The 25518-nt window shown below is 40.5% G+C and overlaps 2 protein-coding genes across 12 annotated transcripts in view; one reads left to right on the forward strand and one right to left on the reverse strand.

The window, feature by feature from the left end:
- The window catches only part of PGM3 (phosphoglucomutase 3), a 31183-nt gene extending 10399 nt beyond the window's left edge, over positions 1-20784 (forward strand). For 5 of the 6 annotated variants that reach the window (XM_037039399.1, XM_037039398.1, XM_037039401.1 and 2 more), the window contains 8 exons: positions 70-265; positions 1934-2091; positions 2473-2556; positions 4592-4690; positions 6622-6735; positions 7656-7778; positions 8820-8993; positions 20432-20784. In XM_037039399.1, coding sequence (XP_036895294.1) covers positions 70-265; positions 1934-2091; positions 2473-2556; positions 4592-4690; positions 6622-6735; positions 7656-7778; positions 8820-8993; positions 20432-20611 — 1128 coding nt within the window. In that variant the 3' untranslated portion in view covers positions 20612-20784. Of the gene's footprint in view, positions 1-69; positions 266-1933; positions 2092-2472; positions 2557-4591; positions 4691-6621; positions 6736-7655; positions 7779-8819; positions 8994-10076; positions 10491-20431 lie in introns of those variants that run through there. The other variant, XM_037039404.1, reaches the window with a different exon arrangement.
- DOP1A (DOP1 leucine zipper like protein A) overlaps positions 10919-25518 on the reverse strand; it is a 115393-nt gene continuing 100793 nt past the window's right edge. For 3 of the 6 annotated variants that reach the window (XM_037039393.1, XM_037039394.1, XM_037039392.1), the window contains 7 exons: positions 24996-25148; positions 23793-23929; positions 22084-22139; positions 19104-19268; positions 16261-16390; positions 15134-15193; positions 10919-11519 (listed from right to left, as the gene is read on the reverse strand). In XM_037039393.1, the coding sequence (XP_036895288.1) occupies positions 11214-11519; positions 15134-15193; positions 16261-16390; positions 19104-19268; positions 22084-22139; positions 23793-23929; positions 24996-25148 (1007 nt within the window). In that variant the 3' untranslated portion in view covers positions 10919-11213. The remainder of the gene's footprint in view (positions 11520-15133; positions 15194-16260; positions 16391-19103; positions 19269-22083; positions 22140-23792; positions 23930-24995; positions 25149-25518) is intronic. The other 3 variants (XM_037039396.1, XM_037039397.1, XM_037039395.1) reach the window with 1 other exon arrangement.

Genomic DNA, 25518 nt, shown 5'->3' on the forward strand with positions numbered 1-25518 from the left:
GTACATGCTTTATGCTTCACGTTGCCTTTAGAACTTGAAATTTTTCTTCCCTGTGCCTCTTGTTCCAAGGCTTCCTGCAGTGGAAATGGGTTTCAGTCACTCAAGGTTGACTGTGCAAACGGTATAGGGGCCCTGAAGCTGGGGGAGATGGAGCGCTACCTCTCCCAGGGGCTCTCGCTTCAGCTGTTCAATGTTGGGACTGAAGGGAGACTCAACCATTTATGTGGGGCCGACTTTGTGAAAAGTCATCAGAAACCTCCACAAGGTATGTAAAAAAAATTATTTCTGGAGCTTTGAAACTAATGTCATTTATAAACGAGTGGCTGAATGAGTGAAGAGTGGTGTAGCTGGGCTTTGATGTGCAGTGTTTAGACCTCTGAGCTTACTCGCACTTATCAGTGCCATTCCCACGTGACCCCTCTCTGCCTGTGAGCCACAGGGCTCCTCACAACACATGTGAAATATGGTGGGGAGAGCACGGTCGGGATTTGGCATTCTGGAGAACTTGCTGACGTAGTTTCCTGGGCTCTGCTTCGGGGTTTCTGATTCTGCGGGTCTGGGTAGGGTTTGTATAGCATGGGAATTTGCATCTCTGTCAGACTCCCGGGCTCTTTCGGTAGTGCGGGTCTGCGGACCACACTTTGAGAATTACTGACCTAGAGGGTAGCAATAGTTAAGTAGCCTTGTTTTTCATTTTAGAATTAGACATGCTATAGAAGGAGAATCCAACTGCTGAATTGTAACTGTTCCCCAAATCAGCGTTTTCCACAGTGGGCATGTTAGTAGGCAGGCAGACTTCTTTGGAGTGTGGTTGTAGTAAGAGATGGTCTATATTTAGGTACATTATAGATCCAAAATTGTTAGCCTGTCCTGCAGATGTGTTTTGTTTGGTCTGTTGTATGTGTCTGTGTTTAACTGCATTAGTTACCACCACTTAAAATGCTTTGATTTTACTTAAATACTGGAATCTGGCTTCTCTTTCCCAAGTTAGAAGATGTCCATTCTCACATTAGCCGGCTGCAGCGGAGCAGCCCTAGCCGCTCAGGCAGGACCCACACCCTTCAGCTGTGCACGGGTCTCTCGGTGCCTTTCTCACTGACGGCAGCTTCTGCCTTGCTGTAGTAAGCATTTAAACCTTCAGTTTAATTAACCAGTTTAAGCTCCTTTCCTTGAATTGCTAGGTTTGACTATTAACTTCACTGACAGTTCAGTTCTCTGTCCCTGCTCTATCCATTCTGTAAATCATGAGCTTTTTTTCCCTCTTGCCATTGGCACTGGGGCTACAGTATGAATGAAACCATAAGCCCCGGCTTTCATGAGGCTTAAGTTGTACCCTGTAGCCAGCCTGATAGTAATATTCCCAGCAAAGTTTCTCATTGGTTATATATAATTCTGTGTTTTTACTTTCTGACGTTTCTTGTTATTTATGGTATGAACAAATAAAAATCACTTCTATCTGAATTAAAGCACATACCTCATCTATTGCTGATTATTTTTTATATATAAAGGACATCGTAGGACTAGATAAACTGCATTCAGAAATACCTGTAGCTTTCAAAAAACTATATGGGAACATGTCTTGCCAAACTAGCTGGCATAAAATAGAATTTTATTTTAGCATTATGTCAAGTTTCAGCATAGGTTTTGAATGCTGCTTTTTCAGTTACCTGTGAAAGAATTTACCTTGTAAAAACTACCACTAAGCCTGCATACTATGTGACTATTAAGACACTGGTTTTAGATGGGAGGATAATTTTAAATACTTCTTGAATAATCATAGTGGACATGCTTACATATAAGGGCAGTGATCATACTTCAGTGAAAAAAAATTGTCCCTTGTAATTAGTATAAGGAAAAAAGCCAAAACTTTTTGTGTTGAGTTGTATTCGCATTTTTTAGACAGAAATGCTCTTTTAATTATTCTGTGTGCTAGGAATGGAAATGAAGTCCAACGAAAGATGCTGCTCCTTCGATGGCGATGCGGACAGAATTGTTTACTACTACTCTGATGCAGACGGCCGCTTTCACCTCATAGATGGAGACAAGATAGCAGCACTCATCAGCAGTTTCCTTACGGAGCTCCTGTTGGAGGTGCGGTGGGGGTGACTGGCTGCCCTTTAAAACAGGCCTTATGGTGAGGTAGTTCTGTAGCAGTCACTGGAATGTGTCAAAGGCGCAATTTGGGGGAAATTCCTATATTTGTGGTTGGGAGATAGAGAAAGAAATGGTACTTCCAGTCATTTCAACTTTGGGGGAACTGGTTTAGGAATCTGAAGTTACTCTTTCCTTTGAGTTATTTATTGCATAAACCAAAGCACTGCTGGAGTCGTGGATAACTTTGTCATCCTTTAGAAGTTTGCTTTTATAATGTCTTTTCTTTTTTGCAGTATTTCTGTTGCTTGCCTTAATTTTTTAAAAATATTTTTGTAGTGTCTTTACTTTTGATGCAAGGTAATTATTGTTTTTGTCTAGATTGGAGAAAATTTGAATATTGGTGTTGTACAAACTGCCTATGCAAACGGAAGTTCAACACGGTTTCTTGAAGAAGTTATGAAGGTGCTGAACCATTTCCATTTTCTGGTAGTTTCTTAATTCTACTGTCAGATATTTCTTTTTTTAAAATATTTTATTTTCAGAAAGAGGGGAAGGGAAGGAGAGGGGGAGAGAAATATCAATGTGTGGTTGCCTCTCATGTGTCCCCCACTGGGAACTGGCCTGCAACTCAGGCAGGTGTCCTGACTGGGAGTCGAACTGTGATCCTTTGCTTCACAGGCCAGCACTCAATCCACTGAGCTACACCAGCCAGGGCCTACTGTAAGATATTTCTGTGAGGAAAATAATACCCTCATAAAAGTAAATGAGTTGTGCATGAAGCTGAGCTTTCATTCGTGTGAGGTAAACAGAAATAAAAAAAATTGAATTGTCCCTGATGCTAAGAGAGACTTTCTATTTAGCAGTCTCTTAGCAGATTGCCTGTGACGTGTACCACAAGTCTGACTTAATGCTTATTCAGTAATAAAACTGGTTTCTCACTCCCCTTCTGTGGAGCTTTCTGGGTCGGCAGATTTCGGTCCTGATTATTCCCCCGGTGTCCGCCAGATGGCTGCCCTCTGCACCACACCGCTCTAACGCAGCTTGGAGCGCTCAGGGCCAAAACTGGGTCTGTTCACCTTTCTTCTGTTTCTCACTAGCTACTGGAATATTTTCTAACGTTTGTGTATGCCTGTTTAAGTCCCTGCGTTTTGCTAGTTATTTTTGCCTTTCCTTTCATTTTAAAGCAGGATGTCAAAGCCAGATTCCTGTAGGATCCGGGTGGGTGAGGTGAAGGAGAACAGCAGGTAGATAGGGACAGGAGGAGTGTGCCCAAGCCAGCTGCTCTCACCTTAAGTCAGATTCTTCCAGAGGAGCTAAAAACAGGACTTCCCATGTGAATTTCCTGCTTGTTAAGTCTTGGCAACTGATTTAAAATTGAAAAGAAATAGTGGCTAGGCACACTAAAATGTGTCTGGAGGCTGGGAGTTTGTGACCTGATTTAAGGGTTGGGCAAAAGCAGGTTTACAGTTGTGAGTATGTGAAACAAGTTTATTGTCTTATTTATTATCACATTATTTTCCACGTGAATGACTGTAGACTGCCTTTTGCCCCACCCTGTACGCGGTTACAGTAAGTTTACTCAAGGGGCTCCCATATGGGGCCCAGTTGCCTGCCTTTCATGGGGATTTTTCAGAACTTAGGGTTGTTTTAGTATTTTAATTACAATTTTGTGTCTTAAAAATTTCTTACAGGTAAGATACCTTGTTTAAGAAACTGAGTATGTCAGAACTGTTACTTTATAATCGTTTTCTAATAGATTAAGTACTTTTAGCGCTAGCAGTTTCTTAGGTTTCCTAAATCCAGTCAAATGTCGATCTTACTTGATCTGGATCTCTTTTTTTTTTTTTTCAGTTTTGTACTAGATTTTTCTTAACCATTTTTATCAGATCTGTTAAAGACTTTGTGTATCCAGTGTTGCTAATCCAACCACCATAACTTCTTACTAGGATTAGCCCTAGAAAACTCCTGGCAGACCCTCTAAGCAAGAGGGTTAACGAGCAGTGGCCTTTGGGCCAAACCCAACCTGCTGCCCGTTTGTAGTTTCATGGGAATGCAGCCATGCTCATTGGGTTTTGTGTTGTCTGTGGCTCCTTTCTCACCACAGTGACAGAATTGAGCAATTGGAACAGTGATGATGTGGCCCGCAAAGCCTAACATATTTGTCCGGCCCTTGATAGTAAAAGCTTGCAGGCCGCCACTCTAAGCCCCTCTCTACACTGGAGCTAAGCTGAGCTCCCTGAAGCAGATCGTGCCATTCCTCCACTTGCAGTCTTGCCTGTATTTATATGGAGGCCTTCATCTCTCTCATTTCCCTTTTCCCTCATATTTGTGCATCGAAGTGCCTTCTATTCCCATGGTAACCACTCTGGTTTTCATTGCTTTGTCTTCCTCACTAGATTAAGCTCCAGGTTTTGTTCTTTATTAATATTCCTGGATGGTTGGTATACAATACATTTGCTGGTTGAATAACTGTCATGTTTTTATAAATATCTTATAGGTACCAGTCTATTGTACTAAAACTGGTGTAAAACATTTGCACCACAAGGCTCAAGAATTTGATGTTGGAGTTTATTTTGAAGCAAATGGGCATGGCACAGTAAGTTCTCTTAAACAATTACAGCTTTAGCTGACACTTTTTTTATTATGGGAATTCTGTATCTGGGTAATGATAGGTAATATTCTACTTTGTTGAAATGATTGGGATGGTGGTAGAACTTATTTGGTTAACTTAGTATGTTTTTATATGCGGTGAAACTGGGTCTCTTTTTTAGATTACAGTGGTATTTTTTGAATGTGAAGAAATAATGCTAATTTGTTCTTACAGTATAGTTTCTTACAAAAATGTACCTCTTAATTTTTTATGAGCAGATTGTATATAGATCATTTAAAATAGTTTTTGTCAACTGGCCATAGGTGGTAAAAGGAAAGTATAGTAGGTGTGGTAAATTGAAAAGTGTTGCATAGCTGAAGAATTAAGTTATAAACAACTGGAAATGAGTTTAAAGTAGTTAGGCAGTTAGGAACAAGTGTATGTATATATTTTAAACAGTGTTCGTAATGCTTCAAAAAGTTTTTTGAGATACAACTCATCTACCACAAAATTCACAGTTTGAAGGTATATTAAGTGGTTGCTAGTATATTCATAGGTTCATTATTTTTCTTTAAATGTTTTATACATCATCCTATTTCATACATGGATTTGAGATGACCAACAAAAAATAGTTATCTAGGTCAAATAAGTTTACTCATACTTTTATTTTTTTTAAACATTTTATTATCTTTAGAGGGGAAGGGAAGGAGAAAAATATCAATGTATGGTTGCCTCTCATGAGTCCCCTGCTGGGAACTGGCCTGCAACCCAGGCATGTGCCCTGACTGGGAATCGAACCATGATTGTGTGGTTCGCAGACCCGCGCTCAATCCACTGAGCTACACCAGCCAGGGCAGTTTCCTCATACTTTTAAAACTGGCTTCTAGAGGCAATGAATATAAGTAGAAGAAAAATACCTTTTTAGAAAATACAAGTAAAACAACTTCGGGGATCTAATGCAGGGGTCGGTAAATGAACATAAAGGGCTGATAGGAGATATTTTAGGCTTCGAGACTATAATGTCTCTATCACCTGGTCAGCTCTGCTGGCGTAGGGTGAATGAATGGGTATGTCTCTGTTTCAGTCAAGTAAGTGGCCAACCTGCCCCTTAGTTTACCAACAAGCAAGCATTTCAGCAAGCGGCTGAACATGGTCTGCTGCTACTCCTCAGCACTGGGCATCTGAGGGCACTAAAATTATGGGCAAGGTATTTCAAAATGATGGGAATCCTGAGGAACGTGATGTATAATAAATATTCATGGCACTATTTGCCATAATATGATAAATAGGAGCAGTCTTTCTACTTTTGCTTAGCTGTTGTCCTTAACTTTAGGACACAAAAATATGCCAGCTGCAATGAATTATGTTCTTCAAGGTAAAGTGGATAGAGGTAGGCTTACGTTCCTGGCTGCACAGAGCCAGTTTACCTGGCTGAGGGATAGCTATAATGAACCCATGTATGTGAGCACCTTTGCCGAGGTGGTATTTTCTTTGTGATCAGCTCTTCAAAAACAATTTTTTTCCCTCACCCGAGGATATTTTTTCATTGCTTCTAGGGAGAGGGAGAGGAAGAGAGCGAAACAACAGTGCAAAAGAGAAACATTGATTGGTTGTCTTCTCTATGTGCCCTGACTGAGAATTGAACCTGCAACCCTTTGGTTACAGGATGGTGCTCCAACCAACTGAGCCACACTGGCAAGGGCAGCTCTTTGAATTTTGATAACAAGTTTTATAATCCATAAAGGAACTTCATTGCCAGTAATATCTTTTGGGCTCTGCTTTGATCTTATGTTAATTTTATACCTTATAAGGCTGCCATTATTCTTCCCCTAAATTTCTGCTTCTTTGAGAGTTTTGAAAGTGGTTTAGCTAGTATGATAGTACTTATGACTGGGTCTGTGGTAGAGCTTTGTGGTTTTTGTACCCTTTCATTGCAGGTACTGTTTAGTAAAGCTGCAGAAAGGAAGATAAAACAACTAGCAAAAGAATCAGAAGATGAGAAAAGGAAAGCTGCTAAGATGCTTGAAAACATCATTGATTTATTTAACCAGGTAGAGCTGATGGGGTGGCGGGCTCTTGGTTACCTATTCAGAAGGCGGACGATACAGTGGGCTGCATAAAAAATTAAAGTGGTGCCTCCTCACAAAAGCGGCACATACAGCCGGGATGTATGCTGACATGTCAGTGACAGGACATCTGTATGCTTCATTCACCCTGCATTTTTTGATGAAAATTTTCTAGTATAATGAGTAGCTTCTACCTATAGACACTAGATTCAGCTACTGAGAGCATATATTTGACTAAACGTTTTTTTAAAGCCTATTTTCTCAAGGAGAGTCAGGTAAAATAATTGGTTGTCTCACATGGGTCAGGTTGCTGGGACTCGAATGTAGCTGAGGGCAATGGAAGAGCAAGCAAAAGCACAGGACATGGCACAGTGGTGGAAGTGACACTGGGCACCTTGTACATTCGGGGCACTTTATGTGCCCTCTCATGTGATCCTTTCATTAACACAGAAGGGAGAAGGGTTATTACACCTGTCACTTCATAAATGAAGGGAAAAGGTCTTCTAGCTACTAAGTGGCAGAATATGGCTTCAACTTCAGGTGACTTACATGAAAGCTCATATTCCTTCACTACGTTGTATAATGTCTTCCATCGTGGTGTGCTAATCGTATAAAGAATCTAGATATAAAGAAAAAAATTGAAATCGAATGTTAATGCTGGAACCATAAGAGTTATCCTGTCTAATTTCACTTTGTAGCTAAGGAGGAAGATTAAAGGCAGGTTTCTCCAGAGCTAGTTTCAGTTCAGTTCTCATTAATGCTCCTGTTTATCCCCACGCAGCTAATAATGCTGCAAGGAGCGGGAGGATGCACAGGAGACTAAGACTGGTTTTCTGAGACACACTCACATCCTAGCGTTCCGTGTACCGGAGCAGTCTGTCCTGTGGTCTTCCCCCCCCCCGCAGGCAGCAGGCGATGCGATCTCTGACATGCTGGTGGTGGAGGCCATCCTGGCTCTGAAAGGCTTGACTGTGCAGCAGTGGGACGCGCTCTACACGGACCTTCCCAACAGGCAGCTCAAAGTTCAGGTGGGACCACGGTCTTAAAATTACTTTTCTAAAAGTTAAAAGCTGTTATTTCAAATCTCACTTCATAAACATATTTCCCAAGTGTATCATACTTCATCCCATATGTACATGTTACATAGAAAACAATGCCATACATTATCTAATTATATTTTCTTCTATATTTAAAAATTACAGAGGAGCTCTTAACCATTCTGGTGTTTGAGAAGTATTTGGTTTCCAAACTTATAAATAATGACACATGTCATTTTAAAATTTTTACTATGAAAAATTTAAAACATACAAATGGAATAAAAAGAATGAGCCCGTTTACCCAGATTCAACAGGTTTTATTATCCTAAACATTCTCAACATTGCCATATTATTTTGAAGCAAATCCTGGATAGCCTATCATTTTGAGTGAAAATATTTCCACTTCCTGAGGGTAGCTGCTGAGTAGAAACCTGTGGGTTCAAAGGGAAGAAGGCATTTTAGATAAATGGCTAATTGATTTCTATATAGATTTATACCAGTTTATTCCCACAACAGGTTTGTGAGAGAGATGAAATCTAGAGTTCACAGAAATGGCTGCTGATTGTTCAGATTAATTTTTGGCATATTTAGGAGATTCTCATCATGACCCTCTTATATAATTAAAGCGGTTTTTAAAAGGATAACTGGCAACCTAAGGTTATTTGATTAATGACTTTAAGTCATATAGTATTTACTGGCCATTACTTTAATGGTCAGTGTAAGATAGTCTGTGGAAATGTTATTTCTTTTTCATAAAGGTAATTCTTTATAGACTGAAGAAACAAACTATAAATATGTTCAACTTTATAAATATGTTCAACTTAATAACAGATATTAAGAAATGATAATAGAATTTTAAAACTTTAGTGCAATTTCATGGTACACTTAATCTGGAACTTTACTCTGTGTTGTACTTATGATACAGTAAACTGAAATGGCCATAAATAATCCTTTGGTGGGAATCACAGTGAACAGCTTAAGCTTCTAAAACAGAGTGAAATACAGTAAGGAACATGAAATGCTTTGGCACAGGTTGCAGACAGGCAAGTGATTAGCACCACTGATGCTGAAAGGCAAGCAGTCACCCCCCCAGGACTACAGGAGGCGATCAACAACCTGGTGAAGAAGTACAGGCTTTCCCGCGCTTTCGTCCGGCCCTCTGGCACTGAAGACGTGGTCCGAGTGTATGCAGAGGCAGACTCACAGGTAAGCTGGCACAGTTCTCCTGGAAAAATGTGCAGTGAGAGTCTAATAATAACATAGGTGGTGGGCGGGGGTGGTACAGATGAAAACTATTTTAATAGTGCTGAAATCTCACATGATAAATAAGGATTTAATGTCTTTCTTGTTTATGGAGCTTTTTAGGTTCATTTTAAGAGTACAAAATTATTTTTGTCAGTAGTTATAAACTTGAACAAAATTATACCCACTTATTTTATTTCCCTAAATATTTTTCTTTTGATTTAGTCTAGTTTCTGAAAGTGTCATAATTCTAATTATGAAATGAGTAATTAGTGGGTACTTAGTCTGACTCATTATAGTTTTTCTCCTATAAAAACATAACCCTTTTGCTTTATAAAAACAACCTAGTTGGAGGTTCATTTCTAAATCAAATGGTGTCATCATCCATGCTACCTGAAATTCATCTTTGTCTCTGGACTTTTAATTTGCTTTTCAAAATATTTCCATTAAAGGACAGTCTTGCTCTGTGCTACTGCTATTTTTGTGATAGGGCAAGACTTTGTGGTCCAGAGATTTACAATTTGTCCTCTCAATACAGTCTTTTCCATTACCATAAACCCTTTTTATGAAAATAATGCCCCTCTTTTATTACAGAATCATAAGCATGTGATTCTGTAACATAATATCAGACTCAAGTGCACCATATGACATTTTAGGTGAACTGTTCAAATTGTTCTCTCTCTCGTGAGATTCATGTACCCTACCATCCACACTCAAGCAAGCTTTACTCCCACTGGACCCTGTATTTATTCACTATATGGTGGGCGAGGAAAGGACACCCAGGGCCTTAAGAGTAACTTACTCTTAGATAATTGTTGCCTTTGAAGACTAGGTTTCATTACATTTATTCAGTTTTGAAATAATTTTATTATTTGATTAAGAATTTACCTTATTTGGAAGACTGGCTTGTTTTCCATTTATTTAAGGGTCTTGGAATTTACTACTGAAATATGAAAAAAGAAACATTTTCATCTTAATATGTTAGTGAAACAATCAGGAGGCTCCCTCCCCTCCCCTCCATCTAATCAATTTTCGTGTAATTTTCAGGAAAGTGCGGATAGCCTTGCCCATGAAGTGAGCTTGGCAGTGTTTACGCTGGCTGGAGGAGTTGGAGAATGTCCCCAAGCAGGTTTCTGAAGACAATTTTTATATCTTGAGAAACTGGATTTTTAAAAAGTTTTTACATAACAATAGTACTGCCATTGTGACAGGTTCAAACACATTTATAATCATGTTTACTGCACCTTACTGAATTGTTTTAGATCTCTTCTTAAACACTACCAGAATAATTCTTTGGAAATGGCTAAGCCTTACACTTGTTAAATTCATATTTTTAAAAAATGAAACTTACCTCTAGTTTCACTCTCACTAATGTAAAATATTGTCACTTGCATGTATGATTAGAATATATGCTGGGACAAATTCATGAGGGCTTCTGGAAAATTAAATCTTATTTATTACAAACACCTTGGGGGATGTCTTTTCTACTGCCATCACCTAACCAGGATGCTGTTTTGTAGTCTTCACCATTGTTGATACGGGTGGAGAGAGTGGAAAACACTTTATACAACTGATTTTACCACAGCAATGTCTTTAGAATGATTCTTAGGTGACCTACCTCTGAAATTACCATCCCCAGGAACTCAGGTGTGACTGGCGGCCGCGTGTCTCTGTCCTGAGGTGGAGATGCTCCTGCTACACTTAGAAGGGTGCAGGTCCCAGGCTTCGGTTATTCTTTACTTCTCTTAGTGAAGTAATGTGGGCAGAAACTAATTGTGATACATTACCAGTCCTCTGACAGAAGTGACACCATTCTGACACTGAAATGTGGTTAATAACAAGTAAAGGAACTCCCCAACCAAACTGAATTAAGCGAAGCTTGAAACCAATAGAAAAAAATGTGCAGTGTGTATTTTGCAGGTTTAGGACAACTGAGGACAATAAAACAATGGACTATGTATGTATATATAGATCTCTCTTAGGCACCTTAATCCATATGAGCCAACAATATTTAAACGTGATTCAGGCCACACTCAGACATTTGCTCTTATTTACAAATATTTAAATTAAATACAACCTGAAATATGCTTTGTTACATACAAAAAAACCCCTATACAACTCAGAGTTAAGTTTGTTTTAAACAATTACATTTACATTTAAACTAAGTGGAACCACTTGTGGTACTCAAGTTTTTATCACCCCTTCCAGAAAATCTTTTTCTATCATCTCTTCTATTTTTTGCCTAGCTTTGCTGGAAAACGGTTTGTGATGTTCCAGTTTCATGTCCTTGTTAGGGAAGGTGTTTGAGTAGAGGACAGGGCTCCCTGAGTGTCCTGCACATCGGCTGGTAACTTTGCTGTTGAAGACTTGGCTGAGCACAGTGAAGAATGGCAGCAGCTGCTCAATGCTGCGCACGGTGCAGACGGTGAGCAGCAAGTGCCCTGGCTCCCAACCCAACGTTCTCCCTGAGTTGTCCTCCTCTGGCGTTTTCTGCAGAAAACAAAACAGGAACTGTTATTAACAGATGGTGTAGTACAGGGCTGTCAAACTCATTTTCACCAGGGACCACATCAGCCTCGTGGTTGCCTTCAAAGGACCAAATGTAATTTTATGACTATAAATGTAACTATTCCTTAACAGTTAAGTGAGAGCTGGACACTGCTGCCAGGTAGAAACAAGGTGCTGGGCCAGATTCAGCCCACAGGCCTTGTGTTTGTCACCTGTGACGTGCATGAGAACACTTCAAAGGGTATAAACAGCAATCAGTTAAGTACAAATGATGACACTGCATCTTCAGTCCAGACACTTCTTAATTCTGAGGCCTTCGGGTACCAATTATTAAGTGAATATGGAGGGGTCTACTAACATTTATTATAAGGAAGCTTAGCATAATTGATTTGGGATAAGGAGAGTCAAAGCTTATTTTGTGCTTTGTATATACTCAAAAAGCTCCCAGATTTCTGGACTCCCACTAATGGAACCAAGGACTGGGTCACAAAATGACTGCAGAAGAAGGCTGGAAGAGACAAAGGGTTACACATTTCATCCTTAGTAAATCAATTAATTCCCTTTAACCTAATGGCTTAAACTTGCCACAAGGTGGAAGGAGGGCCCAGAGTGAATAATTATTGTCAGCAAAGAGAAAGGAGATGCGATCTGTTTCTGTGTTGTGCTACACAACGTGGGGAGGAAAGCTGACATAGAGTAACTGGGTTAGTGTCCTGGCTCTGCCATTTACTTACTATGGTGGATTCTTGGGCAAGATACAGAAAGGTTCCTCACCTGTAAAACAGGAAAATCTACCTTGCAGCAGTCAAGTCAAATGAGAATGTATGTGAAAATCCTGTCAACTAACTGAACACAAGATAGTTAAACTATGAAGCTAGTTTGAGAAGCCAAGTAAATAAGCACAGTAGCTAGACTACAAAACAAATATCACCCAGATTTGTTAGAAAATTAAGCTGTGTGGAAGTCTGACAACAAAGGATTTGAAGAAGCCACATTCATCCAGATGGGTGCCTTTTCTACAATAGGCCAAGCTACTGAGATGAGTCAAACAGCTCTACCTCATGCACAGAAACAAACCCAGGGAGGCTGCCAATTGGAGGAGACAAATACAACCCAAATGAAAGAACAGAACAAAATCCCAGAAAAAGTACTAAATGAAATGGAGATAAGGAACCTATCAGGTGCAGAGTTCAAAATACTAGTTTTTGGGACACTCAAAGAAATCACTGGGTACTGCAACAGCATAAAAAAGACCCAGGCAGAAATGAAGGTTGCATTAAGTGAAATAAAGAATCTATAGGGAACTAACAGTAGAGAGGATGAAGTTGGGAATCAATGGTTTGGAGCATAAGGAAGAAGAAAAGCATTCAATGAGAATAGCAAGAGGAAAAAAAATTCAAAAAAATGAGGACAGAATAAGGGGCTGCTGGGACATCTCTGAACATACTAGCATCTGAATCAGGAGTGCCAGAAGGAGAAATGGAAGAGCAAGAAATTGGAAAATTAGTTGAAAAAGTAATGAAAGCAATCTTCCTTAATTTGATGAAGGGAACAGACATACAAATCAAGGAAGCATATAATCCCAAACAAGTTGGATCCAAAGAATACCACACTAAGGCACATCATAATTAAAATGCCAAACTTAAAAAATAAGAATCTTAAAAGCAACAAGAGAAAAGCAGAGAGTTACTGAAAAAGGAGTTCCCATAAGACTGTCAGCTGACTTCTCAGAAGAAACCTTACAGGCTAGAAGGGCAGGCAAGAAGTATTCAAAGTGATGAAAAGCAAGAACCTACAACCTAGGTTACTCTATCCAGCAAATCTATCATTTAGAATTCAAGGCAGATAAAATGTTTCCCAAAATTATATGAAATATTTTTTAAAGATTTTATTTATTTATCTTCAGAGGGGAAGGGAAGGAGAGAAGGAGAGAGAAATATCAATGTATGATTGCCTCTTGTGTGTCCCCTGATGGGAACTGGCCTACAACCCAGGCATGTGCCCTGACTGGGAATCGAACTGTGATCCTCTGGTTTGCAGGCCCACACTCAATCCACTGAGCTACACCAGCCAGGGCATTATATGAAATATTATAAGGAACTATACAGGGTCCAGCAGAGTAACACTTGCTTGAGTATGGGGGTAGTAATTTATAGTTTTATTGTGAACATTTCACCTAAAGTGTCATATGGTGTACTTGAGTGTGATATTATGTTACAGGATTACAATCTTATGATTTTATAATTAAAAAGGGGTATTATTTGTGCTGGACCCTGTATAAGAAAAAGATGAAAACTGAATATTAAAATGGCACAAATTCACAACTATCTAAAAAACTGAGTGAATAAGCAGAATAGGAACAGAACCACAGAAATAGAGATCATCTGGAGGGTTATCATCTGCGAGAGAGAAGGAAGAGAATTGGGGAAAAGGTGCAGGGATTAAGTACAAATTGGTAGGTACAAAATAGACAGGAGAGTGTTAAAAACGGTATAGGAAATGGAGAAGCTAAAGAACTTATGTGCATGACCCATGGACATGAACTAAGGGGAGGTTTGCTGGAGGGAATGGGGGTACTGAGTAGAGGGGGACAAAGGGAGAAAACTGGGACAACTAATAGCATAATCAATAAAATATATAAAAAAACCTAAAGATGTTTGAACTTGAGCTGACTCAGATATGAAAACACAGAGTAAAGACAAAAAACTGAATTAAAAAAGAAGAAACCAAGTGGAATTTAGGAAGCATAATCACAATCTGTCATATTGGTTATAAATGGAGTCTGCCTTCCAAGATCAGATGTTGCCAAGACACTTTTGTCATTTACCAAATATCTTAATATCACTAGTTTCCTAATGGAGAAAGGAGATGCAAAATCCAGCTTACTTTCTTTTATGAGCTCACAGATTTGTTTGCATATTCAAAAATAAAATCATGAGAAGGGAAAATAAATTGAAGTTAAAACAAGACTAGGGAATAAACAAGAAAAGATCATCTAATCCTGTATGGCCAAAATCCCCAGCCATCTCTTAGTTACTGTGTTAGCAGTTTTCAACTTCACCCTTCATTATAGGGCACAGAAAACCATCTTCCTTTCTCTGAACTGTGACACTTGCTTTAATGACAGTCTTGGGATTGACTTCCACATCATGGACTACCATTAACTGGCTGACTATACCATCAAACTGCAATTCAGTGGTAATTAAAAGGCATACAACATTATCCTGAAATAAAATGAGTAATATATTGAACCGTCTACATAACTATTTTCCAATGTAAGAGAACTTTGTTTATGTTCTTGTCCAGATACACGTTTAAGAGAGGGATTTTTACTGAGCTCTTGATCAAGAAGAATGACTTCTTTTAATGTTCTGCTTTTCTTAATCAGAACCACTTCCCTCAATAAGAAAGAAAAAGTCAAGCATGTTTCCACACAAACGATTTCTCCTTTCACTTCAACAATCTAAAAGAAGACTTCCTTCCTCTTTACCTCTCTTGTACTTGTTGAAGTTCAGACCTGGGTTTGTGTGTCAATATTTGGTCCCGATGTGGCAACTTTTGCTGCCGTATCACAAGCATCAAAAAGCCACCCTCACCTGATGCCTGGTCATCTCCAATCCCTCCAAAATCACTGTCTTAAAGTCCTCCTCCTTGTCCTGTGGAAGGAAAGAGGAGAACTCATAGCCTTTGTTCCATGAAAAGGATGCTTGGCCATGAAGACCTTGTTTAGAGTGTTTGGGGGAAATGCCTTCTAATCAAAACTGTTTTCTTATTCTGTGGAACAAGTTTTAGACAAGACTGCCATGTTTATTCTTTAGAGAAGGGAGGAGTCTTATAAACGCTCATCACTAATGAGATGCAGGGATGACAGTGTACATGTGCTTGGGGTCATATATAATTCCCTTGTTTCTGGACTTGCTATAATGAATATTTTTTCAAACCCTGTAATATCAAAATGAAAGTACTTAAGTCCTATCCTAAACTCTACACAACTTTCATCTTTGTTTTTATCCTTTCACTTGGTCCCTAAAGAAATAACTTGACTATAAATCGAGTTCCTTATATCCATAAAATACTTTTTAACCACTTTCCTCTATTCCATTTCTACAGTTGTGGAATGCAGTTAGGAGCTGTTGCCTGAATAAGGGACCCCAGAAAAGTGGAAAATTTCTGAGCACTCAAAGCACATTCTGAAAACTAAGACTCAAAAGACAACCCAGATTATCCCCAAATTGTACAATTTATTTTTGAAATTTTGGAATGTGAAGGGCAAGACTTCAAAAAAGGCCCATGGTGAGCATGCTAACTTCATTACAATTGACCCTTGAACAACACAGTAAGAACTATGTAGGTCCACTTACACACAGATTTTTTTCAATACTGTAATTTTTTTACTTCAGATTCTAAGATTTTCTTTTTGCTAGCTTACTTTAAGAATACAGTATATAATACATGTATCATACAAAATATGTGTTAATTAACTGTGTTATTGGTAGGGTCATTAGTAGGCTATTAGTTAAGGTTTGGGGAGTCAAAAGGATTTTCAACTGTGTGGCTGGCTGGTAGGTGCCCCTAACGCCCCACGTTGTTCAAGGGTCAACTTGACTATTTTCTTGGGTGAAGATCTCTAATCACTGAAAAATACAAAGTATGTAACACAATATAAATACATTTTACAAATGTTATCTTCTTAAACACAAAAAGGAAAGAATGTGATTGATACCTTTGCCCTTTTTCGAAGAAGCTTGGCTAGTCGTACTACATAAGGTTTAAATTCTCGTTGATGTATGCCTTGTCTTCTGACTTCCAAACCAGAGTCATCTGAGGCTTCTGGAATAAAGGCCCATCGGTACCTGTGTATACAGAATGATTTCCACCAACATTAGGAACAGACTTTGTGCCATGTAAGGCAAGGCCACATAAATACGGTAGGAAGATTCAACAGCTTTGTCACTTGTAGCGTGTTTCTTAACTTGCTCCTTGGTCAGTAAACAGATGCTGTTAACTGTCTCTCAGAATTGTAACAAGTAAATGAATACATGAACTTGTAAAGTGCTCACCACTGCTTTTTCGTGAGCACAAAGCAAGTGCTCAACGAATGTTTCTATCATTAATAGTCAAGATTTCCACCATATACTTGCCCAAATGTTCCCTAACTGCATAGTAAGGGGGCAAAGAACAAAAAATTTAAGAAAAGTTTAAGTAGGACTTATTTCATACCCCACGTTGTATTTTTTATTTTTGTTTTTCATAAATAATACACTGATATGGAGAAAAGCTGAATAGTAGGAAGGGTGCCTCCCTCCCACCCAAGGACTCAGCAGTGCCAGTCTCGTGTGCCTCCCGAGTGTGTGCAGAAGAGAGCACGTGTTCACACAGCCCTGTTGAAACAAAACGTGATTGCTTCTTGCTTTAATTACATATCTTGGAGATAATATCATAAAATTACATCCTTTTTAATAGCTACATTGGGCCCCAGTGTTTGAAGGTGCTGATTTAACCAGTTTCCTGACTGACTGTCCAATTTCTTGCTTTTACAGAAAGTGTCAAAACGGACACCCTCACACAACATTGATTTTGTGCACATCTGAGAATGTGGTGGTCGGCTAAACTTTTGGGTGTAGCAGAATTACTGGCTTAATGAGAATGTGTATTTCGAATTTTAGGAAGTACAACCTCTTCGGAGAGCAACTGTACAATATCAGTGTATACTTCCACAAGAATATGAATGCTTCTGTTGTTAGGGTAAAAGGAAATATACTTTTACATCTTTACCATTCTGGTGGCAATTTATAATTTCAATAGAAATTTCTCTTTTTGATTATGTCTGAAGACCTGCCTATGCTGAGAAGCTATCCCTTTTCTATGAACCATGAACTCTCAGTGGCCCATTTTTCTACTGGGTTATTGTATTAAACAAATTAGACTTTTGTCATAGCTTTTCCCAACTCATTACTGCCTTTTAGACATGGTATCTTAGTTACACCAGACTTAATTTTGTATATAGTTAAACTGTCAACTATTTTGAACTTCTGAAATAGTCATGCTTAGAATGGTATTACTTGCAAGATTAAATTCCCCATGCTATACTGCTTTATAAACTTTTTTAAAAAAAGACAGAACTTTTATAGTTATTGTAGTTTTATTGTAGTTTTGTATTTTTGTAGGAAAAAAATGTAGTTTTTATCACAGCATATTTCATCCCTTTCTAGTAACTACATTAACAAGGAGAGGACAAGCTCATTTTGGTTCCCCCTGTGGAAGCTAAAAAGTCAAGACCGTAAGTGTACTACTTAATGTTGTTCTTCCTCAAGCCCTGAAGATAAACATCCTAACTAATTCTGGCCACTTTCCTACAGTCCTGCCTATTATCCTTCTCTGAATTTCTTTAGGAGTAACATCAGTTTAACAGATACCCAACCGCTGAAATTTGTCAAGAAATAGATGTATATGGTTTTCGAATGCAGAAAAAACAAACAAACAAAAAACTGGAATTAATGTAAAAGTAACTTACAGTTCTTATCAGTACATTTAATGAAAAGTAAGCTTCTGAAATAGCAATTATTGGAGAGTGAAGCATGTTCAAACACAGAAAGATCCTGATAACCTTTATCTTATTTTATTCCAGAAGAATAACATTACACAATGTAACATTATATAATAAGTACATATCTGATCATGTGGACAAATTCTCTGTCTTAGCTCCATTTTGATGAAACTCTAATACAGTTTGCCTATTATTTAAAAATTTAAATCTGAAAAACCATAATTAAGTATTTTTGAGCACTTATGAACAAGGCATTGTGAAAATTTACTTACATTAATTTCCTCCCTATTCCCCTGCCATCTCTAGTTCAGTTCACTATAAAACAGCCTTCTTGACTCACTCTTGCCCATCTCCAGTCCTTTCTTCAAGCTACAGCCAAAGCAAAATTTCTAAAATGCAAGCCTCACCTGGTCACAGCACTTCATTCCTTAATATGCTTCACAGGCCTCCCACTGTCCTTGGGTTCAAGTCCAAATTCTCTACTAGAGCTTCCAAGGCTATATAATTCCTAACTCAGTCCCATGCACCCCCTTTCACCATTCTGCTCCAGCAATACGAATCTTTCAGTATTTCCAACACTGCAAGCCTCCTCCACCTCTGTGTCCTCACACATGGACCTCCCCCAACCCTCACCTTTCAAGCCTCAGTATAAAAGTCCCTCATGGCCTGCTCTGACTCTCAGAACTAGGCGGGGGCCACTGCTGTGTGGCTTCCCGGCATCTTGGACCATATCTGCTATCAAATTATGTGTTGAACTGTCTCATACTAGACTTGAAGCTGGTGAATCATGTACCCCTGTGCCTTACATCCAGTGGGTACTCAGTGTGTTGACTGAATGGTCTGTTAACTTTAATACATCCACAGAAACTATTTACTTCCCCTAACTGTCCTACCATCACCTGAAAGAATTACACTTTAATAAAAATAGTATTTCAGTTTACACAAAAACTATAAAATTAGATATCAGTTACCAAGCAAATATGTTTTCAAAAATATCCATTTAACATCCTTTTACTTACATCTGAAACTGAGGAAGATTTTCAGAGGGCAATGCCAGGGCCAAATCCAAAAATTTGCAAGCAGAGAGATAGAGGTTTAACCATCGCTGGCTGTTATATGAAGTAGAAAAGCCATTGCCTCCTGTGTAGGTCGTCTCCAGCCCAGCCACAGAGGGGCCCGAAGTCCTGTACGCAGGAGACAGTGTTGTCAGGAGCCGCACCTGGTTACTAACAGGCGAGTCCTGGAAATTCTGAAAGTGCCAACTAATATTTTTCATAATCACTCTGGAAAGTGTAATGTCTAAGCAAGGTTATGATCATAAATTTAGCTGTTCTCAAATAAAAATTTATCTCTTGTTCTCTAAATTGTATTAAAGATAGTACAGAATAATTTGTGTTTCACCCAAGAAATAGAAAAATACAAGGTGTGAACCAAGAGGACTTTCTACTCCTCAGTGTCATTCTCCAGGGGGTCGAGGGCCAGGGTTCTAGAATAACACAGTTACTAGTACCAGGAACTGTCTCATAAACCTAGCACTGTAAAGGGGTAAACTGTTCAAGACATAATGGTCTTAAAGGAACTCTGCAATTTGTAAACTTATTTGGACAATTTTTTTTTTTTTGAAAAAACACTTGATTTGGCTTTTAGTTGGGGGCATGAGTAAGACACGGTGCCCCAGGCAGTAAACCCCCCCTCCACCCCAAGGGTGAGCTGAGGCCTGGGGCTCTGCCTCAGGTGGGTCTCCTGTGCCTTCCATTCTCCTACAGAGCTCCTTCCTGCCAGCTCGGAGGACAGGAGGGACTGCAGTAGTCTTTACTTGGACAGGACACCAGACACCAGCTTCCCATCTCGGGTTTCGATCTTCTTCACAACCACCATCTTGAGGGAGCTGGTGCAACTGAAGGAGGCAGAGCTCCTGCCAGAGCCCAAGCCAGCCTGGAAGCCCAGGCTGTAGGTGAGGTTCCCGTAAGCTGGACTCAGCCCACCCGAGTAGCCACTGGTGGTCTTGGTGTAGGTACCCATGTTCTGCCTCCCAGACTCCAGCCAGCTCTCCTCGCCCTCCAGCAGCTTGTGGTAGGTGGCAATCTTCACATCCAGGGCCAGCTTGGTGTTCATGAGCTCCTGGTACTCATGTAGCTGCTAGGCCATGTCCTATCTGGTGGCTCTCAGAGCAGCTTCCAGCTCTGAGCTTGGCCTGAGCATCCTTGATGGCCAGCTTGCCACACTGCTCCTCATCCTTGATGGCGGCCTCCAGGGAAGCCCTCTGGCCTTTGAGGCCATCAATCTCAGCCTGGATTCTGCTGATGTTCTGGTTAGTCTCAGAAATTTCCATCTTCATGCAACACAGGCCATCTCCATGCTCCCCAGCCAATGTCTGCAGTTGGCAATCTCTTCATACTGGGCCTTGACCTCAGCAACGATGCTGTCCAGGCCCAGGGAGCAGCTGTTGTCCATGGACAGCACCACGGACGTGCCGAAGATCTGGGCCTGCAGCTCACAAGTTTCCTCGTCACACAGCTGCCTGTAGAAGTTGATCTCATTGGCCAGCCATTCCAGGCAGGACTCCAGCTCTGCCTTGCTCATGTAAGCTTCATCCACATCCTTCTTGATGAGGACAAATTCATTCTCCGTCTCTGTGTGCTTGTTGATCTCGTTCTCATACTTATTCTTCAAATCCTCCATCAGCCCCTGCATGTGGCCATACTCCACCTCCCATCCCAGTTTCTCCTGCGTGTTCAGCTGCCGTCAAAGGTTGTTGATGTAGCTCTTGAACGTATTGTCCATGTTACTGTGAGTCGTCTTCTACTGCTGCAGGAGACTTCACTGGGCCTCCAGAATCTCATTCTGCTGCTCCAGGCTCCGCACCTTATCCATGAAGGAAGCAAACTTGTTGAGGCTCTTGACTGACTCCTCCAGGATGCACAGCCACCTCTCCCCTCATGGGGCTCAGCTGGCTCTGGTTCGAGTGGACGGCCCTGATGGTCCCCACGCTCCCAGCTCCACCGAAACCCCTGGGCAGATTCGTGCCGGGGCCCAGGCCCAGCCGGGAGCTGCTGCTCGCCCGGGAAAAGGCCGAGGAGCCGGTGCTGGGCCCACCTGAAAACGAGCGGTTGCTGAAGGCCCCGGGGCCAGAGGTGGACACCTTGAAGGCCCTCTGGCTCATCCTTACGGACCTGGTGGAGGCTGGGGTAGAGGCGAGGAGGCCAAACCAGACAGAGATTCAAGAAGGAGCCAGAAAGGTGCTTCTCCAAAATTCTTATGTAAATAAAAATAAGTTCTATTTAGTCATGCAATAAACTACCTCTATTAAGAAAAATAAAGTTACAATACATTAAATTGAGATCATTCTGGAAAACCTGGACATATGGGTAACTTAGTGACAGGTTTCCAACCATAATCGGCTGTGCTGCTTGTTTTACAGCCAAGGTCTGACCTACCAAAACCAAAATGGCTCGTGTAGCTGAAACAGTATTATATTGCTTTAAAAAAATTGTGAGGTCAAAGTCATGAATACTGATAGTTTAACCCAGTTTAAAATGCGTATAAAATATGTAAAAATATATCCCAATATAATTATGTAGATAGCAACAGACTAAATACAAGGTGGAGCAAAATACAATAGGTTTACAGTTGTACACATGAAAAGTAATACAATAAAAATAATATAAAAATAAACATTTGCATACTCACAACTGTAAACCTACTTTTAAAAAATTAATTTTAGATAGGAGAGGGGGGCGGGGAGAGAGAGAAACATTGAGCTTGCAGCCCCACCTGTCTTTGCATGTTCTGACTGACGCCTGCATGCTCTCCGACCCGGGACCGAAAACACAACCAGGCGCACTGGGATGACACTATAAGTGACGGGGCCAGAGGGCCAGGGCCAGCAATCTACTTTTGTATATAAAGTATTTAGAAAAAACAATGTATGTACACTTTGGATGATTTTAGGATACTATAAACATTGACAAGAATACATTAAAATGAATTACATATTACCGTGAAATATCTTCATCAGCAGTGAGTTCCTGCTCCATCAGTAAAAAAACCTGTACCTGGAAACCGTGGGACAAATGTTAAATGTTTTTTTTCAAACTGAGTAGTTAATTCTTCTTTCAAGTTATCTCTGGGCTATATTTTCATTAATCTAAAAAGAAATTTTAGGATATAACTTCAGGATCTTTATACTTAATTTCTGATAATAAAACTACAAATGTACCACAGAACCTTGCTAATAATAGTAATTAGGCAGAGTTGAGATAAAAGCATGCCTGCTTTTGTTTCAGGTAAATACGGAATAGAATGACAGTTATTAAAAAAGAAAAATACTGAAGCCAATTTCTCTCTGGGGAAATTATAAATGCTGGATGTTCAGAGCTGTGCATTCCCTTCCCTTCATTTACCTCCCTCTCCCCAACTCAGAGGAGGGTGACAGGGCATGGTGTGGGGAGAGGAAGGGAATTGCGTGTGGGGGCTTGGGAAGGTTCATTGTTTGGGAGTTCACAGAATATTCATGAACAAAGTCTCTCTGAAGCAAGCTTAACTAGGGCAAGTGCTGCAGTTAGTGTGTGCCTTAGGTCAGTCCCCTGACACACAGCTAACCCATCTGCAGTCACTCTAGAGGTACTGCTACCAGTGGGAGCCAGGCCTGGCAGCCGTGACAAAGTCAAACAATTGTTGTAGAGGAGACTGAATTAAACTAGATCAGACAGACCCACAAGGAATTAATAATAATGTTTTATTTGGGGAAGTTTAAGCTGTATGGAGATGAAATCTGACTTGTTTTATAATTTTCAACTATTAAAATTGGCAGGAAAAGGCTTACTTAGGATTTAATTCTCTTCCAAGATCAGTTTTTACACAGTGAGCATGTTGGCACTAATCACATTGTTTTATCAGTTACTTATATGCTGGGGACTCCTCTGCCTGGTTTCAGGAGCTGTAAACCACCAGTGGCAAAGGATGAGTGAGCGACCTCCGGAATGCGAGCCACAGGAGACAAAGCTTGTCTCTGGTAGCAAATGCTGCCTCAGTTTCCTCTCCTTGCCCCCAAAGCTTGGTCAGAAGTCAATGACGGGCAAGACCCCTCACAGCGGCGGGGCGGGGGGAGGGGGGAACCTAAGCCAGACTTGATCACTTGGGACACCTGCATGGAAGGACTCGGGGGCTGCAACAAAGAACGAGCAATAGACCCTTGTGCCCCTGGCTAAGTGACATAGCCCGAGTCCCCATGTCCTCTGGGAGAAGCGCTTCTTGGCTCTAATCCACTTAAGCCTGAAAACCTAATTGGGGCGGGGGGCAGCTCCTTGCCTTGCTAGAGCGGATCTGGATCTGGGGAAATCCAGCATCAGAAAGAATTCCTAAAAATCCTGTGAAACCTGCTTTGCTAAGAGTGCTTTCATTTATATGTTAAGGTTTCAAGCAGGAAACCCTAAAACTCTGTTCCTGACAGACTCTAAAGCCCTCAGATTTCTTTGAAATGTTATCTACTGTTTGATCCTTGCTGCCCTGTATTCCTGTGTATTACAAGCCAATAAAAGGCCCTGGAGGAAGGGGCTCAAGGCCTTTTTCCTCTGAGAAACTGGCCACCTCTCCTCCCCAAGCAGATCATGTCTTGGTGGTGTTTACTTTCATCTGTGGCGGACAGAGGGACTTGAGGGCAAAGTCGCCCCCACACTTGTAACTTGACTGAATTAAAATTAACTCACGAGTTCTGTAATCATGGTAGGCCAGAGCGAGGTAAGGTGTTGTGGAGACATTCTTAAAAGTAACACTCTGAAAAACAGGAACACTTGAGAGTGAAGGGTTGGCACCTGGGGCAAACGAAGACTCTCAACCAATCTCTCTGAAAGAAATGCAGTATATTTTCAGTAACTAATTAGAATCATTTTAATGTAAAACTTTTCTACATAATCTAGTCTAGTACTTCTCAAACTTTCTGTGAAGGACCAACTCTTTACAAAAACATCCAATCTGCTGCAGATTGATACTTTTGTAAACTATAATTAAAATGAATTATTAGAAAAGCAAAATTTAAAAGACACATAAAACACAAATGCCATCTTCTTCTCACTGAATTCAACAGATTCTGTCAAATTGTTACTATTTAGAATGCTTACTCTAAGTTTCTGCACTTACCATGAATGGGATAAACAGACTGGCTGGGCCCAGGGGACCACACTGCGTCCCACTGACCCAGTGAGCTTTAGAAGTCACAGGGCAACCGTGTGCTTGCTGCGTGTGTGACATTCCACACAAGGGGCCAGGGAAGAAGGAGTCACTTATCCTCTGGGAGAGAGAGAATCTCACTAAAAGGTGACCACTGTCACTGATGCCTCATCCCCACATCAGCTGCTGTGACCGGCAGCTGAGCCAGCACCCTGACCCGAGCAGCACACAGTCCTGCCCCGGGGCAAGCTCCTCCCCGAGCCCGTGAAGTGCTCATCTCCTTCATGAAGTTTATCAACACCTTACTCACTCCCTACCCTGGCCCTAGACCACAGACCTCAAAATGTTACTTCTGGCTAATGTTTCCTGGCTCTGCCTATACTTTAGTCCTCTCCCTAAAGGTATGTGACCCCTTACCCACAATAAAAACAAGTCTAACATGCCTGCCTACTGCATGTTATATAGTCTTATACCTCAGCTTCAAACATGAATTCCTAGGAAATTTCAACCAAATAACAAAAAAGACCACATTTATACAAGTCCTACAAACTCAGTGTTTGATTGCTTTTACACACTAGTGATATTTTTTATTGTTTTAGTAAAACAAATTTCTCATTTTTACATTTATAATCTACCTCACTTGGCATATTTCATCCCAATTTACAATTTAGGGTTAAGTATTTTCTAAGGAACAAAACCCCCTGCAGATTGGAAGGTAAAGAAAATAGTTTTTCACTATTTACCTTGAATATCTGGAAGGTATTTCTGGTACTGGTCAATTTCGCTGCTGAAAATAGCAAACGCTAATCTTTTAAGGAGCATGGCTCTCTGCTCTAGCTCCACATCTCGGTTTGCAAAGAGATTAAGTGAACTGCTTTGAGCCACAGCTACCCGAGCTGAAAAAAGCAAGTGAGAGAGGTTATGATAGTCATCCAGATTATTCTATCATGTATTTGTTTTTAAAAATGGCTAATCCCCTATGGCGTCCACAAGTGGAAGGGACCCAGGGTGGAGGACTCAGACTCCCCCTTGGAGCAGAGATGGAGCCAGCGCGCGCGCGCGCGCACACACAAACACACACGCACACACACACGCGCGCGCGCGCGCGCTGGAAGCCCAGGGGTAGGAACTGTGAGGTGGAAAGGCAGAACATTTAGAACTGTTGGTTTCTGAAGGTAAAATCACTAACGATGACGTTTTATAAACCCTTTAATATTTTAAGCCATCTGCTTGAATCCTTATAGATAATGTCTGGCCTGGCCGACC

Source organism: Sturnira hondurensis, unplaced genomic scaffold (assembly GCF_014824575.4).
Source record: "Sturnira hondurensis isolate 20B ecotype Veracruz unplaced genomic scaffold, ASM1482457v3 Scaffold0025370, whole genome shotgun sequence".
Classification (NCBI taxonomy): domain Eukaryota; kingdom Metazoa; phylum Chordata; class Mammalia; order Chiroptera; family Phyllostomidae; genus Sturnira; species Sturnira hondurensis.